Source organism: Odontesthes bonariensis, chromosome 24 (assembly GCF_027942865.1).
Source record: "Odontesthes bonariensis isolate fOdoBon6 chromosome 24, fOdoBon6.hap1, whole genome shotgun sequence".
NCBI classification, from domain to species: Eukaryota; Metazoa; Chordata; class Actinopteri; order Atheriniformes; family Atherinopsidae; genus Odontesthes; species Odontesthes bonariensis.
The window spans coordinates 10,217,300-10,236,889 of NC_134529.1; the positions used below are offsets into that span (position 1 = coordinate 10,217,300).

General features: G+C 40.8%; 2 protein-coding genes across 2 annotated transcripts; both read right to left on the bottom strand.

Annotated features, from left to right (window-relative positions):
* Positions 1–49: 49 nt before the first annotated feature.
* On the bottom strand, positions 50–5,647 carry slc35b2 (solute carrier family 35 member B2). The gene is made up of 4 exons (XM_075459465.1): positions 5,419–5,647; positions 3,396–3,583; positions 3,120–3,280; positions 50–2,002 (listed from the first exon to the last, which is right to left on the bottom strand). Exons 1-4 carry the CDS (start codon positions 5,436–5,438, stop codon positions 1,070–1,072), a joined length of 1,302 nt encoding a protein of 433 aa, XP_075315580.1. The 5' UTR covers positions 5,439–5,647; the 3' UTR covers positions 50–1,069.
* Positions 5,648–6,132: 485 nt separating this feature from the next.
* Positions 6,133–17,784, bottom strand: nfkbie (nuclear factor of kappa light polypeptide gene enhancer in B-cells inhibitor, epsilon). Its single transcript, XM_075459340.1, has 6 exons — positions 17,040–17,784; positions 13,869–13,971; positions 12,539–12,749; positions 12,230–12,318; positions 11,237–11,485; positions 6,133–9,607 (listed from the first exon to the last, which is right to left on the bottom strand). Exons 1-6 carry the CDS (start codon positions 17,354–17,356, stop codon positions 9,539–9,541), a joined length of 1,038 nt encoding a protein of 345 aa, XP_075315455.1. The 5' UTR covers positions 17,357–17,784; the 3' UTR covers positions 6,133–9,538.
* Positions 17,785–19,590: the final 1,806 nt, after the last annotated feature.

Sequence of the window (19,590 nt, forward strand, 5' to 3'; positions counted from 1 at the left end):
AACTATGAGACGCGTGAAAGAGTAAAACAGGCTTCTTCCTCAGGTAGTGTTCAGTTAATTTAACATGTTTTATTAATCCAGTTACTAGAGAAAGTAGTAGAATGATAAAAACAATGCACGGATAACATTGCATTTCCCTTGTATGCATTCTGTTCTGCAAAGTTCCGTCTGGGCCAACAGTACGTTCACAACCTTGTGAGGCGTTAACACTATCCATTCAGTGTTGTTTCAAACATTCACATGAAAAACACACAAAGCAGTCCTTTTTACAAAAGAAGACAAAAGACAAGTTGGCTGGAAATAACTGGTAGCATAAGAGATATATTTACATGGTTTTTGTTGACCTAATTTCAAAATGATACATATAATCTGTGAAAAAAAACAAAACATGAAAACAGATGGGTGCAAAAAGAGTTCACAGCAGAATCTGGTGCTGTGATACCGGGACAACTGAATACCGTTTGTGTAGTGCGCTCTTTATTTCCCTAAATGTTTGTGGCTGCTGGAACGTCTGAAGCCATCTTGAATTATTGTGTACATGTTCAGTCTGCGTTACCAGCTTTGAAATTTAAAAAAATTTCACATTAAGACACAGAAGGCCCGGCTCTCCAACAAACAAACAAAAAGAAGATTCTGAGATGAAAGTCCCCCAACTGAGAAAGAAACATTAAGAAAAGGGTAATTTACAGAAAGTGACCGTCTTCGTGTTATCCTGTTTTGGATACGTGCAATATTGCTAACAGTTGAAAATTAATGCTTACCCATACATTAACCACAAGCTCCACAAGCCAAACAAGTTTCTGTTACACTGTGAAAGAGCTGAAGAGGGAGTATGAAACTTAAGACAGTCTTACAGGCACTCAAAGCTGCTCTGACCTGAAATAACACATAGACCCCTTAGGGGTATCTCAGTGTAAGAGTCAAACTGCAGTATCCCTTTCTGTACCGATGCTAACAAAAGTAAAAACAAATGGAATAGAACAGTTAAAAATAAAGGATACCCACAAATAGACAAATAGCACCACAGAAAACGTGGTCCTAGTCCCCAGTTTGGTGCGACTTTGGAGAGCTACACCTTCTGTGCGAGCGGCTGCGCCGACCGCCGACTTGCCTTCATGCGACTACGTGCGTACACCCGCAAGAAAAGTGCCAGGAAAACTACTGCGACGCCGAAGCCACCCATCATGGTGACTGCGTGACCGTAAAGGAAGCAAGAGAGGAGGATAGCGATGGCCTGCCGCAGCGTCATGATGATGGTGAAGATGGCAGCGCCAAACTGGCTGATGGTGTAGAAGATGAAGAGCTGACCGCAGGCCGAGCACACGGACAGCAGCACGGCGTGAAAGGCAAACTCAGAGTGACGTGTCATGAAGGATAACGAGTCGAAGAAGGCGCCCTGCTCGAGCAGCGAACCCACAGTGAAGAGGCAGGAGAACAGGTTGACCCCAAACATCATCTGCACGGATGACATCTTGTACTTGAAGAGGTTGTCCTGCCAGTTGGAGGTGAAGCTGTCGAAGACGATGTAGCCCACGAGGATGACAACCCCGCTGAAGGTGGTGACGGTGGATGGTTGCTTGCTGGCCGTGCTGGAGAGCAGAAACATGCTGACGCCAACGGAGATCAGCACAGCGGTCAAGTACTCCCAGTATTCGTAGCTTTTACGTGACACGATCTTGCCCATCAGCATGACGGGAATGACTTTGGAGGCCTTGGCCAGGACCTGAGTGGGGAAGCTAATGAACTTGAGGGCCTCGTACTGACACCAGCTGCTCAGGATGTTGGAGAGCGACGCAAAGGAGTATTTGTACATGGGTGCGCCATGACGAGGTTGCTTGAAGAGGATGCACCAGAGGCCAGACACGGTCAGAGCAAGGATGCGGTTCATGAAAACCAAGAATTGAGAGTCTTTAAATCTCTCACCCTCCTGCTCTGGAGCCTTAGCGCCATAGGAACCAGTCATCACCCTCTCCTGTAGGACTCCCCACGTCAGATACGATACCTGAGAAGAAGAAAACCAGTGTTAGCTTTTCACGTTTCAGTCCTCAGGTTCATAATACTGCTCACAGAGCTGTACTGAAAGGTTAAGCTATCTTCTGTGCCTCTGTCACTACATGTTCGCCTTTATTTAAGCCCGTTCTAAATCGATTGCCTCCAACCTGTGTTAAAAACTAATCAATTATTCATTTCAAGATAAGAAAACATTTATTTACAACATGTCTCATGTCATCCTTTATTGTCTAAAAGCAGTTTCTTTTAAATATGCTTTTGAAATAAATTCGACTTTGACCAGGAAGGTCTATAACATGGTTTTGTATCATCTGCATACCTTCGTACCAAATTGGGAGGGCTTCAGAAATAGAGAATCTTGTATTCAACCACACAAGTTGTGCTCATTAAAAACACAAAATATGGCATTCTTAGATTTGCTAAACACATCACTCACCTTCCACTTCATAATACTCTTAAACAAAAATACCCAACTTTTCTGACGTCGTCTGTATAAAATCGATCGTGGAGTCTATGAGACATCCATGATGAAAATCCTCTGACTGGTTGACTTCTGGCCTGACACCACTGGTTTTGTTAATACAGTGATGGGATATATGGCCATGGGAATGCGCGCTGTGTTTTATTTTGAAAACCGATGGATTATGTGAACCATTTCTTTGTTTGACTTTCGGGTGGGCTCAACTGCTCTGTCCAGTTTTGATGCAAAATTTTGTGCACATTTTTAGCGTCGAGGCGCTTTTGAAACATGGCGCATTGCGTCAAGTGGAATCACAAATATTGTCTAAACCAATGGTTGAATGCCTTCTGAAGTTACATGCATTTGTAGCGAGCATTAGCAAAGACGTCCAACACCAGAAAAATCGGACTCCTGTCGATAATATTTTGGCCACCATTTCTGATAAGTATAGTCATCCTGGGGCGTCTCCAGCAAACAGCCTTCAATTATATTTTCACAAGGGTTACAAGCTTTAAACTAGAGTACTGAGATAGAGGTATCTATGTACACATCCAGCAGATGATGACTCTCCCATAGTCAAATACAATAAGCTCAGATGAGTAGTAAGGTTGTGTATACAATGACTGTTGATTTTGGCAGGACCTCCTACCTGAAGCCCAGCAGCACAAAAGATTAACTTGACAGCCTGTTTGACTGAAGAGCCTGAATCCCCATCGTTCCTGCTCGTAACGGATACGTCATCCAACAGACCGGTTTTGTCCTCGCTACCAAATACGCAAGTCTTTATGACAGGAAAGCAAAGTCCACTGCCTGAATGATTAATTAATTAGAGACATGAGTTAGAAAGAGGCAGAAACAATAAGTTTCTGTAACAGAACAGGCAGACATTTGAAAATTAAATGAGAGGAATTTCACAAGCCCAAACCTGTGTCTAAGTAATTGGAGCGCTTGAAGTAGCTAATGAGGAGGTAGCCGGGGACAATGATGGTTGAGTATCCCAACATGTTGACGAGGAAGCGGAAGGGCCAGACATCGTGCCAGCCGTCGAGTAGTGAGGAATCCTCTGCAGCCACAGTGGAAGGGAATAAAAGAAACTGGAGTGCAGGCCAGACCCTACAGGGTGAAACAACAAGGTGCCAGGTTACACTCAGTGAGGTTTCATGCACAGTTGAGGCGAGTCACAGTCACAGATGAACTGGGCCATTTAAGTGGACCACCGTCCTTGTTCCAGTATACACACACACACAGGAGGGGAATCAAGTTATGCAAGTATGTCCGATGCCACAATGTCGTGGACTGTATAAGAAAACATTGAAGACAATCTGCCGCTTTTCTGTGGGAGATCATCACACATGTAAGCATGTCTGAAACACAAAAACATGTGAATGAGAGCAGCTTTACTGGTAATTTGGCTGCTTCACAGACTTAAAATTGAGTGATTTTACAAAAAGGTGGAACTTTGGAGCATGTGTGCAGTGGCTGTTTCAGTGAATACATGCCGGAGTGATTTGATTCTCAACCACATTTTCTGGGCACGTTAGTTTGGCTTTGAAAAGTCTAGATTTCGTACAATTTTGGTCAGACTAAAATGTTTATGTGCATTGTAAAAGTTTGGCTTTAGTCAATCTCACAGAAATCTGTTGCGTTCATCATCTCATCTAAAACTCAGCTTTTCTTGAAAAACTGGATGCATACAGTAAGATAATATGGAGTCTCTTGAATGAGACCGCAAATACTTTCCTATGGTGCAGTTCCATTAGATGATCTGCTTAAGGCTACAACACATGGTGGAATGAGGTTGAACTGGACTTCCTAACTTTAACTAATGTCCTAAGGTTCTTGTCTGGAGAAAAATTCTGCTGTGACATCAACACTGACGGTGAGCATTAAAGGGCTAATCCTACAGTTTTTAAAGCAGGTGTACATAAGTTAAAGATCTAGCTCTTGGTCTGTTAGGATCGGTCTATAAAAAAGGCAAATATGACACTCCTTATTGGTTTTTAAACTAGACCAACTGAAAAAATTAGATGAGCTTCATCAGCTCCAAGAACTCATACACACCAGTGGTGATATCTTATTAAAAGGTGTGTCTCTTGCAGTCGTGGCAGAGCGCTTATCCCCTTCGGAAAGAGGCATGGCCTCCTCCCAGGGGGCCTGTGAGCCTGAACTAACACAGAGCTTCTTTGTTTGCTGTACCCTGGTCAGCCAACAGCCCACTGCTGTGAAACCTGGCCCCTGAACAAGAAGCTTAATACATGGAGGAATGCACTGCCCCGATGGGGCAGCCAGCAAACATACAGAAGGCATCGCCAAATTTCATCTGGGAAGAAAATGAGTGCTTGTCAAGTTTCCTACAACGACACTTTACAGGTTATACTGTGCCATGAAACCTTTCATGACATTGACTTAAACTGTGTCGTAAATGGGAGCGGTCTGGATTAATTAATGTGACAAAAGAAAACAAAAAAATTATTTTGGCATGATTAGAAACACGTTTTAAGTCATTATTCAAACACATGTTGCATTTAGATGTGTGTTAACAACTAAACCATTTTGTGCCATTATATGTTCACAAATTTAGTACCGCGAGACTTGTATACGTCTGAAAACATTGGTCCTAAATTAAGCACATCTGTGCCACGAAATATCCAACACTCATACTATCATCGAGCAATACTCTGGCTATCATAATTAGTGAGCATCGACCGGAGACAGAGTAATTTCATGCCATTATAAACAAACACTTGTAGCTATCCTCGGTTGGCCGAATTAGGTGTAACTACACGTGAGGAGTAACGTTCTGTACCGACGACACGACGGTTCATTTTAGCTAACATATTCAAAACACAGTGTCTCTGTAACTTTGAACAGTTCAACTTCTCCACACCCAAAACTCATTTTTAGCCTGACACATTCCCCAATTAGCACGTCTCGCTCTGTAACGTTACCTCCATAAGAAAGAAGGCATTTTTCCACTCCGTGTCCGACACCTGGCGCCGCGCCGACACACTCAAACGTGTCCGCGGTGACACAGCATCAAGCCAGTCCAACCTGACTGATTAAAATGTTTTAATGAGTGGGGCTTGGTCGTCTTTCGCCCTGGTATCTTCCAGTTATCCTAAAAAAGCCGATGTGTTGCTTGAACAGGAAAGAACCCCCTCCTTTTTTAAAAACATCCAGTATGCCAGCTTCCATCCGGCGATCCTGCCCCCTGTCGCTGTGGAGGAGTCACTGCATGTCAAAACACCATCGTTAATAGAGCAGAGAGGCAGCTCAGGTGTTGTGTTGATTATCAGACATCACAGGACTCATTTAAAATAAAATTATTATAATTTTAGAATATTATAAACAGTGTGGAAAAGATAGAAATAAGAAAAAATAATAAAGATCAATTCAAAATAAAAGTCAACATAAATTAATCAATCCATCCATCAATTTTCCATACCTGCTTCATCCCATTCAGGGTTGCGGTGGGGGCCGGAGCCTACTCCAGCTGCCTAAATAAAAAAGTGAAATACAAATGTGTGTATGAAAAAGGTGAAAATAACGCTGAAAATATAAGACAATTAATGATGACTTTCACATGATTTATTTTCTTTATATCTACTTTCATTTTTCTCTCTGGATTTTTTCCAATATTTTGTTAATTTTATCTACTATAATAGTCTTTTCATGCCATTATTTCCTCATACTTTTTCTGCAGGTTTAGCTATGTACTCATTTCCCAATTCTTTGTAGCCTTGACTACAGGCAGTAAACAACACACAAACTCGCTGTTAGTTTTACATGTCAACATTGTGTGTGCTTTCTTTTATTTCAGTCATGGAATCCTATGATTCCATATATAATTCACAAAATTCACAAAACAGGACATGCAAACAAAGATAAATGATAAACACACAAATACACACGACGAATAAACATTACACAGTCTGTATCTTATCTTAAGCTTAACAAAAAAAAAAGCTCATGTTGAATGATAATGAAATATTCAGCTGAGTCGACTATTTCAACGAATGGTAAAAGTATGGAAATGCTGTACTAGCACAAAGTAAACCATGTTTTCTCCATCATGGTATTGGAACACACCTTTGTGGTACTTTATGTTTATTGACAGATTGAACAATCGCTGTTGACAGAACAATCATAAAATATGTCATGCCACACCTTTACAGACTACATGAGAGATCAATACACTGTCACAGTGTAAAGATCAAAATGTCCCAACTAATCCTTTCCACACATATTAGAAGCCAGTTAAGATTATATGTTTGCACAAGAAACACTGAAAGTGAGCCAGGCTCTGCCTGCTTGTGAACATTAAAGTACAACAGTAACTTATTATGTGTCATACTTAATAATGGCTCTGCTCCAGTTTATCATCCATTTAAGCCATGCTAAATGCAACACAGACATCGTTTCAGTTTTTAAATCATCATATATGTGGAACAAACTCTCAGATAGCTGCAGACTCCTTTTAAATCAAACCTTAAGACTCTTCTGTTCACCACTGCGTTTAATGAACTGATTTAACTGAACTGAAGGACTCTGATTAATAACTGTAACTCTATTTTCCAATCTTTTTACTTTTATGTTCTATGTAAAGCATTTTGAAACATGTAGTTGTTTAACTGTGCTATATAAATAAAATAGCCTGCCTTGCATAACATATTAAAGTCAAGGAGCTGAGTATCTCTTCCAACTCAGATTTAGGTCACACAGGGTTTTTTGTTCAAAAATGTTCACAGGGTAAATAACATCATCAAAGATTCAACGCTTCACTGAATTACTAACTAAGCACACACAAGGCAAAACAAGGCACAAAACGATAACATCAGTAAGTCAAATCAAATTTTATATACATTATATATGCCATTTAGACAATAATCAGAAAGCACTGCAACAGTCTTCACTGCTCCTTGGTGCATCTCTGCAATCATGGAAATTCTGAATTGCCAGTAAAAATCATGTTATTTCCATTGTTCCGAAAGCCAGGTTTTGACTGTCTGTGGAACTTTTGCAATGTTGATAATATTGATTTAATTACTAGAAATATTATTGCAAGCAGTTGACAGCATTTCTATCAAACTTTTACACTACAAGCGACATCCACACACACACATACAGCACTTTTCAGTCTATAGTGTTACAGGCTATGCAGTGCTTTGTCTCTATCAAACTCAGTCACTGACAAATGCATCAGAAGTACAGAATAGTGTCTTGCCAGAGGACATTTTGGCATGTTGTCTGGCAAAGCCAGGGTTCAAACCAAAAACCTTCCGCTCTTCCTCCAAAGCTACAGCGACTCCAAGTAGTTAGAAGCAAATTTATTCTCAGGGTTTTGCAGATTTTCACTTCAAACTTCAAACCTGTCCAGATAAAGAAATGAGGACTGGGAACTTTAAAGTTTCATAGATAAAAACTTTTCGGGGGAAAGCTTAAGAATTTGCAGGACTTCATGTACTTATCGGAAGGTTTTACATAAAATTTTCCAAAGGAAATCCATATCTTATGAGAGGTGAGTTGCTGTGGAGTGACCCTATCTTCAGAACAACGCCCATCTTTTTTTTTGAGAGGGAAACTACGAGGAAGAATACTTTAAACATTTTCCAACAGCTCTTTAGTGTTGGAAACAACGGCATGATCTATACTGTACATAACACAAATAGATTCAGAGTTTCCCAGGTCACACTTGAATGGGGAAGTGGGTATGGTTTCATAACTTTGTTCTAGCTATTGACCACAGAACTTTGACCGTTCTGTATCCGTCACCAGGAAAAGTTTAGTTTCCGTACTCAACCCTGCTTTTATCAAACGCATCTCACCTGAATTAAGTTACTCTTTAACTACCACAGAGACATTCAGGTTAAAACTCTGCATGAACAGCAACGTGAACCTGTTTAGCTGTAAATATGTTTACAGAAGAGATCCGTCAGGGTGGAATTTCCAGCTGCTCCCTGGTAATTGTATAGCGGGAGCCATGAGGAAGAAGATACTTAGAAGAAAACAAAAGATACACCTTACAAATGCCACTGACAGGAAATGAGCAGGACTTTACAGTAAGTCATACAAATCACAGAAACTGTTTAACTTCACATGAACGTATGAAATGATAAAAAAAAAAAAAAAAAAAAAAAAAGGCTGCACATGGTCACTATCTGTACTCAAAATTTCCTTTTGCGTAGTTTGTGTGTTTGAGGGTCGAAAATAGCTTGATGCTTCGATAAACCTGGAGTTTCCTCTGCAGAACAGACAGCAGATCATGTAAGACTTGCATGAGCACAGGCAGAGTTAGAATAAACTCCAACTTCCCTTTGTTGGAACAGAGCACAGCATGCTTTTTTTTTTTTTAATTATCTTTTATTACAAAATAAATGAATTGCTTTAACTAGAAAGGCCAGTGTAATTACACAAAAAAAGAACAGTAACAGTTTTCTGCAGATGAAGAATAAGAGGAGATAAATAGAGAAAAACTGTTCCACAACATGAAGAAGCAAACCTAAAAATCAACAGAAGAAGCTGCTTTTTTTTGTGTTATATATTACATTTCTAAACTGGATATCAGTCTTCTACCAAAGCAGGGATGGGATTAGTTTGATAGACTTACATTTATATTAGTTTGATACTTACATTTTCCAATTTAAATGAAAAAATAAAGAGCCCTGAAGGCCGCGCTTTAAGATGTTTAACAATTGTACCTACGTCACAACATTATGGAAAATAGAGCAATGGTAGAGTTTGGAAAATAGACAATTTTAATATGTGAAAGAGGTAGAATTATTATAGGGGCTGAACATATCTATGAAGTTTGGCATTCACAGCGAGATGGGATTTGTTGTCGAGTACATCTCACCTCGAACACATTATTATCTTTTAAATCAGAGTTCAAATCAGCATGATCACTCCGCTTGTCAGAGGAAAATAGGATTGATATCTCTAGATATTAGGGTGAACTACAGATATGAGGCACTATTTATTACAAATTTGATCTCAAATACAGCATTCTATTCAAAACAACGGTTCCAGCTCCAGTGAGGCTCCAAACTGATGTTCACCCTTCGATTCAGCTCAAAAATTGACACCAACCACCGACCTTCCAGAGATCTGGATGTCATCAAAGGGAAATAGAGCCAGAATCTGAAAGAGAAGGATACATAAAAGTCAGATTTGACTGAAGCTGCTTTTTAGTGTTCACTACTGTCATTAGCAAACAACAGGTCAACTAAAGTCTTTGAAGCACCGCTGGCTTATGCCTCTGATAGTTCCCAATATTCTGATATCATGAAGAGTAGAACAATCCCATCACAATAAATAATAAGATAATTGTGGTTTGTCCAAAAATTACACAAAAATCCCAAACTTTCTGAATGCCCACCAAAGCAAATAGAAAAACAAAGCTAAATCATGTGAGTATCTGGTGAGACAAAGTGTCAGATATCTGTGGGAACCATGCCATCTGACACAGGACACTTCATTTTTCTTGCCACTGCGGATAGTTTATGCGGCCCTGGCTCTCCATTTGGAGTCGTTTCCTCCTTACTTGGAAAATATTTCAAAGACAACATTTTAAATGTGATAACTGAGAAGTTTCTTTGTCTTTTGAAAAGTAAACGCTCATCTGGACTTTGACGCCAGCAACAACAAAAGTTCATAAAAGTTGGGACAGGAGAAAGTCTGGAAAAGTTTTGTGATGCTTAAAAAAGAAAAACCTGACGATATAATCAGGTACAAAAACTGCACCTGAAAGAGGCCTTTAGAAGGTTGATTTACCCCTCTGTGAAACATGATGTGGACATACAGATAAACTATGCATGAGCAATATTTCTCAACTTAGTATTCCAAATAATTGGGAGATTTCATCATCTACAGCACATAATATCATGATATCAGAGAATCCACATAAATCTATGTGTCCAAGCAACCTTCCTTTCTTTGACAAATAATGACTGTTTTGTGATATCTTGTCCGTTAACTCTGCAATGCAATGCAATGCAATGCAATGCAATGCAATGCAATGCAATGCAATGCAATGCAATGCAAAAAAAAAAAAAACAATTAACAGAATGCAGAAACACAGATGCCTTCTCTGATTACGAACTCATTTAAGCTAAACTTTAGGTAAAGTCTGGGTTTGGGTCCATGTACTCCAGGCTAAATAAGAGACAGTACCATCAGTGTTGGTACCGAGCTGGCATGGGGAACTTGCCCATCTGTACAGGCTCCACTGACACTGAACAACAAACAAATTTGGAGCAACATAAGAAGCCATCCGGACAGATTTTTCAGGGAAAGCCTTGAGTCCATTTCAGCAAGACAATGAGAAATGAGATTTTGAAAAGAATATAACAACTTAGCTCCATATTACAAAGGACATGCGAGTGCTGAACTGGCCTGCCCGCAGTCCACAGCTGTCACTTATTATGAAAACAAAACTACAACACTGAGCAGCTGAAATCCTAAAAGCAAGAATAAGGAACCCTTTTCCATATTCAAAAAGCAATGAGTTTCCTCAGTTCCCACTTACAAACTTGCAAATTGATCATGTAGTTTTAAAAATTTCCAGCCAAAGACAAATAAACATTCGATTATCAACATGTGTTGTTGGCAGCAGGACGGTGTGAGTTATTGAGTAAACTACAGTGTGAGTAAGCACATCAGAGGTTTGTAGGCACCAGGGGAAGTCTGCAAAATTGATCCTTATTGACAGAAAATATTGATCACTGGTAGGCTTATGTTAGCACTTCACCGTCAATAATAATTGCTTACATCATCGTTGCCATCAGCCAGATCCAGCGCCGTCTCATCCTCCATGTTTCGCAGCATCTTGTCAGCCCCAAACTGGCAGAGGAGGTTGGCGATGTCGGCGTCCTGTCTCCCCACTGCGAGGTGTAGGGGTGTGCAGCCGTTAAACATGATGGCGTCCACATTTGCTCCGTTGCTGAGCAGCAGTTTAACCAATGTGATGTCATGCAGCTCAACAGCGAGGTGAAGAGCCGTTTTACCACTGGTTCCTTCCTGTGAGGGGAGAAGACGGACAAGAGGAATGAAACAATCCCACAGCGACATAATGGGATAGTGATTTACAATATAAGACACATACACATATATATATCGCTATTAACTTTTGAATTCGGCAAGCATGGAAGGAAAGATCGCTGCAGCTCATGTCTCGGTGGTAATTACAATAATAATTCAATACACTGCAAGAGGCAGAGCGATATGTTGGGACAGTGATTTAAACCGACAGGAATGTCTGGGGTAGTTACGGGGCTGACCGCCATGTTCCCTTCCATCAATAGAAAGTTAAGAGCGGCACGCCAGCTCAGCCTAATCATATCTCAATTCTAATTATGTCTCCCTGAATTCTGCAGGAAGCTCTGAGCTCAGCTCATATCACTATCAGCACGGCACAGGTGCAGCAGCTTCATAAACAGGAACACAACATTAGGCCAGATGGAGTAAACAGGGTCTGAGAGGGACAAATATGATAAGTAGTTACTGGACTGAATAAGTAGGGAAACCCTTTCCAGAGACAAAATTAGGTTGATTTTACTACAGATAGAGCAGTCAATTATGGGAAGCAGTTAAGAGTTGAGGGTCAAGTTGATCCTGCTTTGAAGAATGATTTCAGTCGAAGTCATCTAAAGACAAAAGCCATCTGCTGTCCACCTCAGTTAAAAGATTTCATATCACTTCTGCTTTTAAATGCAGCCGTGTTGTGAAAACAGACGTTTTAATACAAGAAAGTCACAGACAAACCTGGATATTAGGGTCCGCTCCCTTTTTCATCAGGAGCTTCAGAATTTGATGCTGCCTGTTCAGTGCAGCCAAGTGAAGACAGGCAAGACCTGCAAGTACACAATCATCCCGTCTGAAACATGAAACGTAGGACCCGAAAAAACAAAAACAAAAAAAACCTGATACAAAATCTAGTTTGGGTCTCTACAGCTCGTGGTGATTTTTTTATGTAACTTGCCTGTTTTTACTGCATTAATCCTGGGAATTATGCATGATCAAGGGCATTGCTATTTTTGTTTAGCACAAAAAAAAAATAAAAAATGTCCTCACCTCTCCAGTTCTGGGTCCTGAGCACCTGTGCTAGCTTGCTCGGAGAAACACCACTGGTCATTTCAGTGGTGCATTTCGTCTGCCCATGTTGGGCAGCCACATGCAGCGCTGTGTTTCCGTCCTGGTCCTGCAGCTCCAGGCTGGCCCCTTTGTCTATCAAGCTCTTCACAATATCTGTCAGGTCCAGGTAGGTGGCCAGGTGCAGAGGACTCTGTGGGTCAGAAGTAAATAAGGATTTTTATCGAAAACTGTCTGATGCACCTTTCGGACACACTTCCTTCAAAGCTTTAACCGTTTATTTGATGTTTACTGAATGTATGGACCGAGAAGCTACAAATCAATTGCCCATTGTAATTACTAAAGTTTTCTGAATAATGCGGCAATCATAAACGCTAGGCATTTAGCGATAGTTGCACCTTTAAAGTGAGAATTTCTCTTGATTTATGACATCCGAAAAAGGGAACATTTGACATCACCGTTTACCTGGATTTTAAAAATGCTTTTGACCAGCCACAGAACAGGCCTGCACCTGTTCACACAACACACATCATCAACGTTGCCCGCAGAAAAATTTAGTCCAGCTTAGAAAGACAGTTTTGTCTTCTTTGCAAAACAAACAAGCACTCTGGCTGCACTTTAGGCTGCTGTGGGTGAAGAATAACATGCATCTGCTTCTTTTTTTAAAGATGGATTCACTTTGTGCAGGTCTGGCATCGGAATAACTCCATTGCAACAGCACAACACAAATTAACACCTAAAGAATAACAGAAAATGCCCAATATATGAAATTATTAACATCAAGCAATGGATGATTTTTATTTTGAACCCCTTATGAAATAAATAAGAATTATTCTGCATAAAGGGAGGTCTTAGAATGACTATTCAAAGGAAATTAGGCAACCAAAAAAAGCCCTATGCACAGAGCTGAGTCAATGCAAGAAGTGCTGACTCTTCACTTCTATTGACATCTCTGTCACCGCCTTCCTCACTCTGACTTCAGGTTCTGATCTGACTCCTTGAAGGACTGGAACAATTCCTCCACCCACATCCACACAAGGATACACTCCACAGCTCCCTGTGGTTCTATTTCTACATGAGTTAGAGGAGGGGAGTTTCCATTTAAAGTCCCTTATGAGCCAACACTGGAACCACCCACAGTGGCGTTCCTGAGGAGGACGGACTGCACATAAAGAGGAACAACGGTTCTCTGGAAGTACAGCGATAAAAATAAAGCCGCTGCTTCCACTATCAAGATACTGGTAATGAGGAAGTCTTTTTGGACCAAAAAAATCCAGTGGAAGCTGCAGTTTGCTTATATAGTGGAACTTACCTGGTATAAATCGTTCTGGATGTCCAGTACTTCTTTTGGGAATAGCTGTATCAACTCCTGAGCGATGAATTCATCCTCGTGGATAATTGCTAGGTGCAGGATTCTAAAGAGGTGGCCAAAAAAAAAAAAAAAAAAACATTTGTCCATTATGCTAGCAGAAACATCCAGGTCAGGCTTACTTTACATTGAACAATCAACTCGGAGTGACGCAACATTAAGTGGGTACACTAAAAGGCAGCACTTCGACAAAATGTTGCATCACAATTTTCCTCAGTATTCATCTCAAGCTGCAACTCTTAGTGGGCTGAGTGGCAAAACTGAGCTGTTGGGATATTATGCAATACATTAAAAAAAAAAAAATCTAAAGAACATTGTGCAAAAAGGATGTTAGATGAGGGGAGCGTGATAAGGACCACCTGTGCGTGGATGCAGAATTGGGAGGGTTAAGTTGAAGCGTACGAAAAAGCAAAACAATAACACACTAACCTCAAAACCTGAGTGGGAAGTTGTAGCAAACAAATGTGTGCACAAAGCAGGAAATGGAACAGAGCACTGGAGCTTAATTTAGACTAACTGAGAACAACACAACAAGGGCCTCATTTGGAAAAGGATTTCGGCACAGATTCAGATCTCAGATCACGCTGATAAAGATGTGACAGTCCATTGTCGTGTGCAAATTCAACAAAGCCGGAACTGACTTCTAACCACCCTACAGACATTACACCGTTTTCTGTGCAGTCAGTGGGCCCTCAGAATCTGGTTGTCCTCGTTTCAGAATAAATGTCATGCAGCCAAAAGCTGAACGCAGCAGGTGGCTTCAGAGGCAGACAGTGTGGGATCAAACGTTCTCACAAAGTTACATTACACAGACCCGTCATTCAGCTGCCTGCTTTGAATAAAGCCCCCCAAATGTCAAACTTCACATGCTACCTGTTCTACAAAGTGACGGAAAATAAAGAAATATAACCAAGTGATACAGCAAGGTGTAATGATTTTGTTTTCCTTCAAATTTAAGCCTCGAACCAAAGAAAAAATGTTGAATAAAGCTCAAAATCATTAGTAAAAGAAGGATGAATTAATAATGTTATAATATAAAACTGATTAAATACCTACCCGTAAAAGGGTTTGCATATTACTGGTCCTCTTTTCCCCCCTCGATTCACTCACGTGACTTTAAAATCCTTGTTTTTAAATAGAATCACTGACTTCATATATCAGTGTTTGAATCTTCGACTATTTTCCGAAGCAGAAAAGTTACAGCTTATCTGGGTTTTAAACATTATGTATAAATCAAAAGGTCAAACGTAATCACGACACACTGCCAACCTGACAACGTGGTCAAAAATAAAAGACAATTTTCTAACATTAGTTGCGAGGAGCTCTCTGTACATGGATATTTAACAACTCTCTAAACTGGAAAAAGAAAACTTGGAGGCCCTTTCACTGTCAGAGTGATAATCTAAGTTATCCTTAGAGCAAGAATGTCAATATGATCTGGTTCAAGAGGAGGATTTAATGCATTTTCTTTAGTTCAATCATGATAAAACGAGTATATTCGTGGTTTGGGCTGTTTGTGAGGGTATTTTTCACAACACGATCACATTTAGACTGAAAATGAAGACGAATTAGTCACCGTTTCACCAGCACATGAAAACATTTTCTAACAAATATGTTCAAACTAATTTAAAGCAGACAAAATGGAAGCAAAAACAGCTTCTGATTGAAATATCAGCACGAATTATGGTTCAAATACATGCGCGATGCATCATATAGTGAGATATCACGATGCACTGCCAGATTAGTTTCTTGTGTGTAATATCAGTCTGAAGTGATTTAAATGCCTTCAGATCGATGGAGGCCCCACAGAGTGAGCAGTTGTTTTAGTATGAACAGACTTCCTGGTTTGAGTAAGTTTTGAATGAATGAGACCTTAAAAAGAAAAAAAAAGAGAGAAAAAAAAATCCCACAGGGGAAAATGAGCGTTTGCATGATTCTGTGTCAGTTTAAGCAGCCCAGAGTGGTGTGTTTCAGGTGTTTTTCCCCCCTCCCAGCAGGTACCTACAGATCTATAGTTAGGGTGCGAGAATGAAACCATGTGGCTTTATAAATCGGCAAGCGGAAATGAAAAGAGGTCAGAGACACAACAACACTTCTGCAATGCTTGCGACTACATCACTAGCTGGATCACAATGGCAGCAGGACTCGTTATGAAGTCTTTAACGTCAAAACGGGCCGATGTCATGGCAACGCTAGACGAGAGGGTAAAAGGATCACATGGGCTTTATAAAGCTACACGTGGAGGTTGAGGTGCGCAAAAAAAAAGAAAAAAAAAAAGTTTAAGCTTCATTGACTCAAACTGAAAAATGAACGGCAGCAAAAGGCCACTGTCAATACTTTTTTTTCCAACAGATGCCTAGTTTGCGAAAGAAGAAATAAATAATAGTAAACTATGATAATAAAGAATGAAATAGAATAAGATAAGCAAGTGAGTCAGAAGCGTGTGTTTTGTGGGAATTAGTCCTGATCAACAAGTTTGTTGGATCAAAAGCACGCCACACAGATACCTCACAGCATGTGCTTTGTCTGTACTGCAGGGGGAAGTCCAGACCTATCTGTTTCACTTCTGTTTTCTGACTGAGATGGGCCTCAGAGGAGACAGTCCACATTCATGACATGGACAAAGTTCATTAAAGAAAAGTCTACAGCTACAAAAAACCCCATTCGGCACCAGTATCACGGGAAAACCAGACCTGAGATTCAAAGTGATTTTGCAGTCTCCATCAATCCTATTTTTAGGCGTTTTAACTTTGGCATCTAAAGTCTAAATCATTTCAAGCAAAAAAATACTTAAGACCATACGGCTCTAGGTCGTGAAATAGCAAAGTTGTCTGTGTTTTATATCCTTTTAAACTAAATCTAAAAGCATCTATGAGCTGGGGATCACTTGTTGCAGCTCTGATGAACAGAGCAGCTGATTCTTTTAAGACCATCAGGGTGCCAACAGACATTAGTTTAGCATTTAGAAAACTGTGTCAAAGCCACTATACCGTAAAATTCCTTTCTACTTTTGACCACTTTAACGATTTCCCAACAAAGACGCTAACAAGCTGAGATACGATTACATTTCTTATGAAAAACTGATAGAAAAAACAAACAAACAAAAAAACCTACGTGTCCCCATCAGCTGTAATAGTTGTGAGAAAATGCTCCTGTTCAGAGAGTTCAGAGCTCTGTGCTTGCTCCTCGTTGGCCCTGGACAGGGAGAAATCCTCCACCATATCTGACAGGCTCTCCACCGTGATGGAAGAGGAGCCATAAGCTGAGTCCAGCCGCTCATCTACAAGGGAACACTTGTCCCTCGGTCCGCTGAAGTCGGTGCTCGGCTCCCGGGTCTCCTCCGGCTTAGGTATGGAGCGATACGAGTCAATGCCGGAGTCCGTGCGGGTCTCCTCCAGCAAGTCATCTTTACTACAAGCGTCCCTCGACATGGTGAGTGCTGGTGGCTTCGTCGGGTTTCCCCCACCCGCCTTCCGCGAGGATTTAAAGGCTTCTCGCGGGTGTTGCAGCTGGTTGCTCGGTGATGTGAGCGGACAGCGCGCTGGCTCCAGAGGAAACCACCGCTCCTTTGTGAAACCAGAGGAATGAGCCGCTGCGTCTCATGCCACTAACCGACGATACTTCACCTCGCAGCAACAGGCCCTCTCCGTTTGTGGTCGACAGATACTCTGGAAAAAGTTTCAAAACATGGCCGGTTATTTCGGACTCGGTGGAGTGAATTAAAAAAAAACAACAAAGCGAACAGAGGAGAAACGGCGGTCCGTCGACTAAATATCCGGTAACAGCGTGAGCTCCAGCGGGAGAGCATACGAGCAATGAAAGGCGACAAGAGGAAGCGCCGAAAGTCAGAGCTGTTTTTGTCACATGGGGGAATCCCCAGTGCGCGCGAACGAACACACACCCACGAAACGCGCACGCGCACAGTTCAACGGAGGTCAAGAGCGTGTTACGTTATCACAGCGGAAGTACCAGATTTTCAAAATTGAGGTGAAAAAAAAACAACTGCTGATGTTAAATTTTTTTTATGTTTTGCGGCAGCCACTAGTTTCTTTATTTTTGTTCCTTGTGAAAAATATTTAACACAATTTTGAGAATATATATATTATATTCCACATGTGATATATTATCAGAGTGTCACCTTGTTATATGACATTTAGTACTTAGATCAAATAAAATCAAATAGATGAGTTGTCTATACCCTTAAAATACAACTCAAAACAGCATCTGTAATGTACCGCCCCTACAAGTGCCATGAGGGAAATACGCCTCATGTTGGGTTTGTATACAGGAGCGGACGTCGTTTCTTAAAAAAGCTATGAAATCCGCATAAGGAGGATTGGATTAGAATCATTCAGGGATTCATGATGTTGCTTATGTGAGACAATATCTCCACCTGGATTGGCTAGAAGGCTTCATCTGCGTTCAGTTTATTGGTGAGCGCATTTCTCTCTATTTCGCACTTACACCACAGTAGCATGGACAGTAATACATGTGCAACTGATTTAACAAAGCACAATCTGACGGATGTGCCAATAAACAGTTTTTTACTGTAGTTATCACCAGTCTTTATGTCGAGAAAGCCATGTTGGACATTGTGGTTGGGGCTGGTTAAGTTGCTCTATCTTTCTGAGTTGGAAATCTGACTTCAGAGATCTGCACATCTGATTTTTAAATTTTTTTTTTATGGCTTTCTCTCTCAAAGGGGATATAATATGTCTGATTGACCTTTCTGGCAGTCAATTTTTTTTCTTCTGCTTGATAATTAAATAGTAAGTCTTGCTGTTGCTGTTAAGTCTGCGTTACATCCAGTTTTACGCCTCGTTTTAGTCCTTTTTGTGGCTTCAGTCTGATTCACTTCACTGCAGCACAAGTTCAACACACGAGTTTTATTTTTAAAGTGAAAGCCGGAAGTATTACTCTTGAGGCATGTCAGTGGGAGTACCAAGAAACCACAAACACTGCTATTCATAGGACTGAAGCCTTTTTCAGCAAAGCTGCAAAATCTTAGCGTTGTTTACACAAGTGTCCTCTTATTTTTGACAGAGGTGCAGATTAACCAGATTTACTGTAATCTGTGCAGCTAGCTTCCTTGTCTGCACCTCAGCATGCTGTGTGGCAGTCATAGGAGAAAGAACATAAACTTTCTTTCAAATCTTAGACTTTTCTGTGTCACAACACAATAGTATAAGAAATCGTCCTGTTGCATGACCCAAGATTTAAGATCTAAGAGGTCGCATAACATTTGAGGCTAGAATGCTTTGGCATACAGAGGAGTTCACTGTCGACTCAATGACTGCAAGGTGTCCAGGTCCTGTGGCCGCAAAACAAGCCTAAATCATCAGCCCTCCACCATTGTGCTTGACAGTTGCTATGAGGTGTTTGTGCTCATTATGCTGTGTTCAGTTTTCTCCAAACGTGGGGTTTGTGAATTTAGACCAAACATCTCCACTCTGGTCTGTCCAAAGGACATGGTTCCAGAAGTCTTGTGGTTTGTTCAGATGAAACTTTACAAACCTAAGCTGTGCCGCAGTGTTCCTTTTAGAAAGAAGAAGCTTTCTCCTTCCAAACAAGTTATGTTGAAGTCATGCAGGTATGTACTTGTTCAGTCTTTTTCTAATTGTGCTGTCAGGAACTTCAACATTTAACATGCTAACTGAGGCCTGTA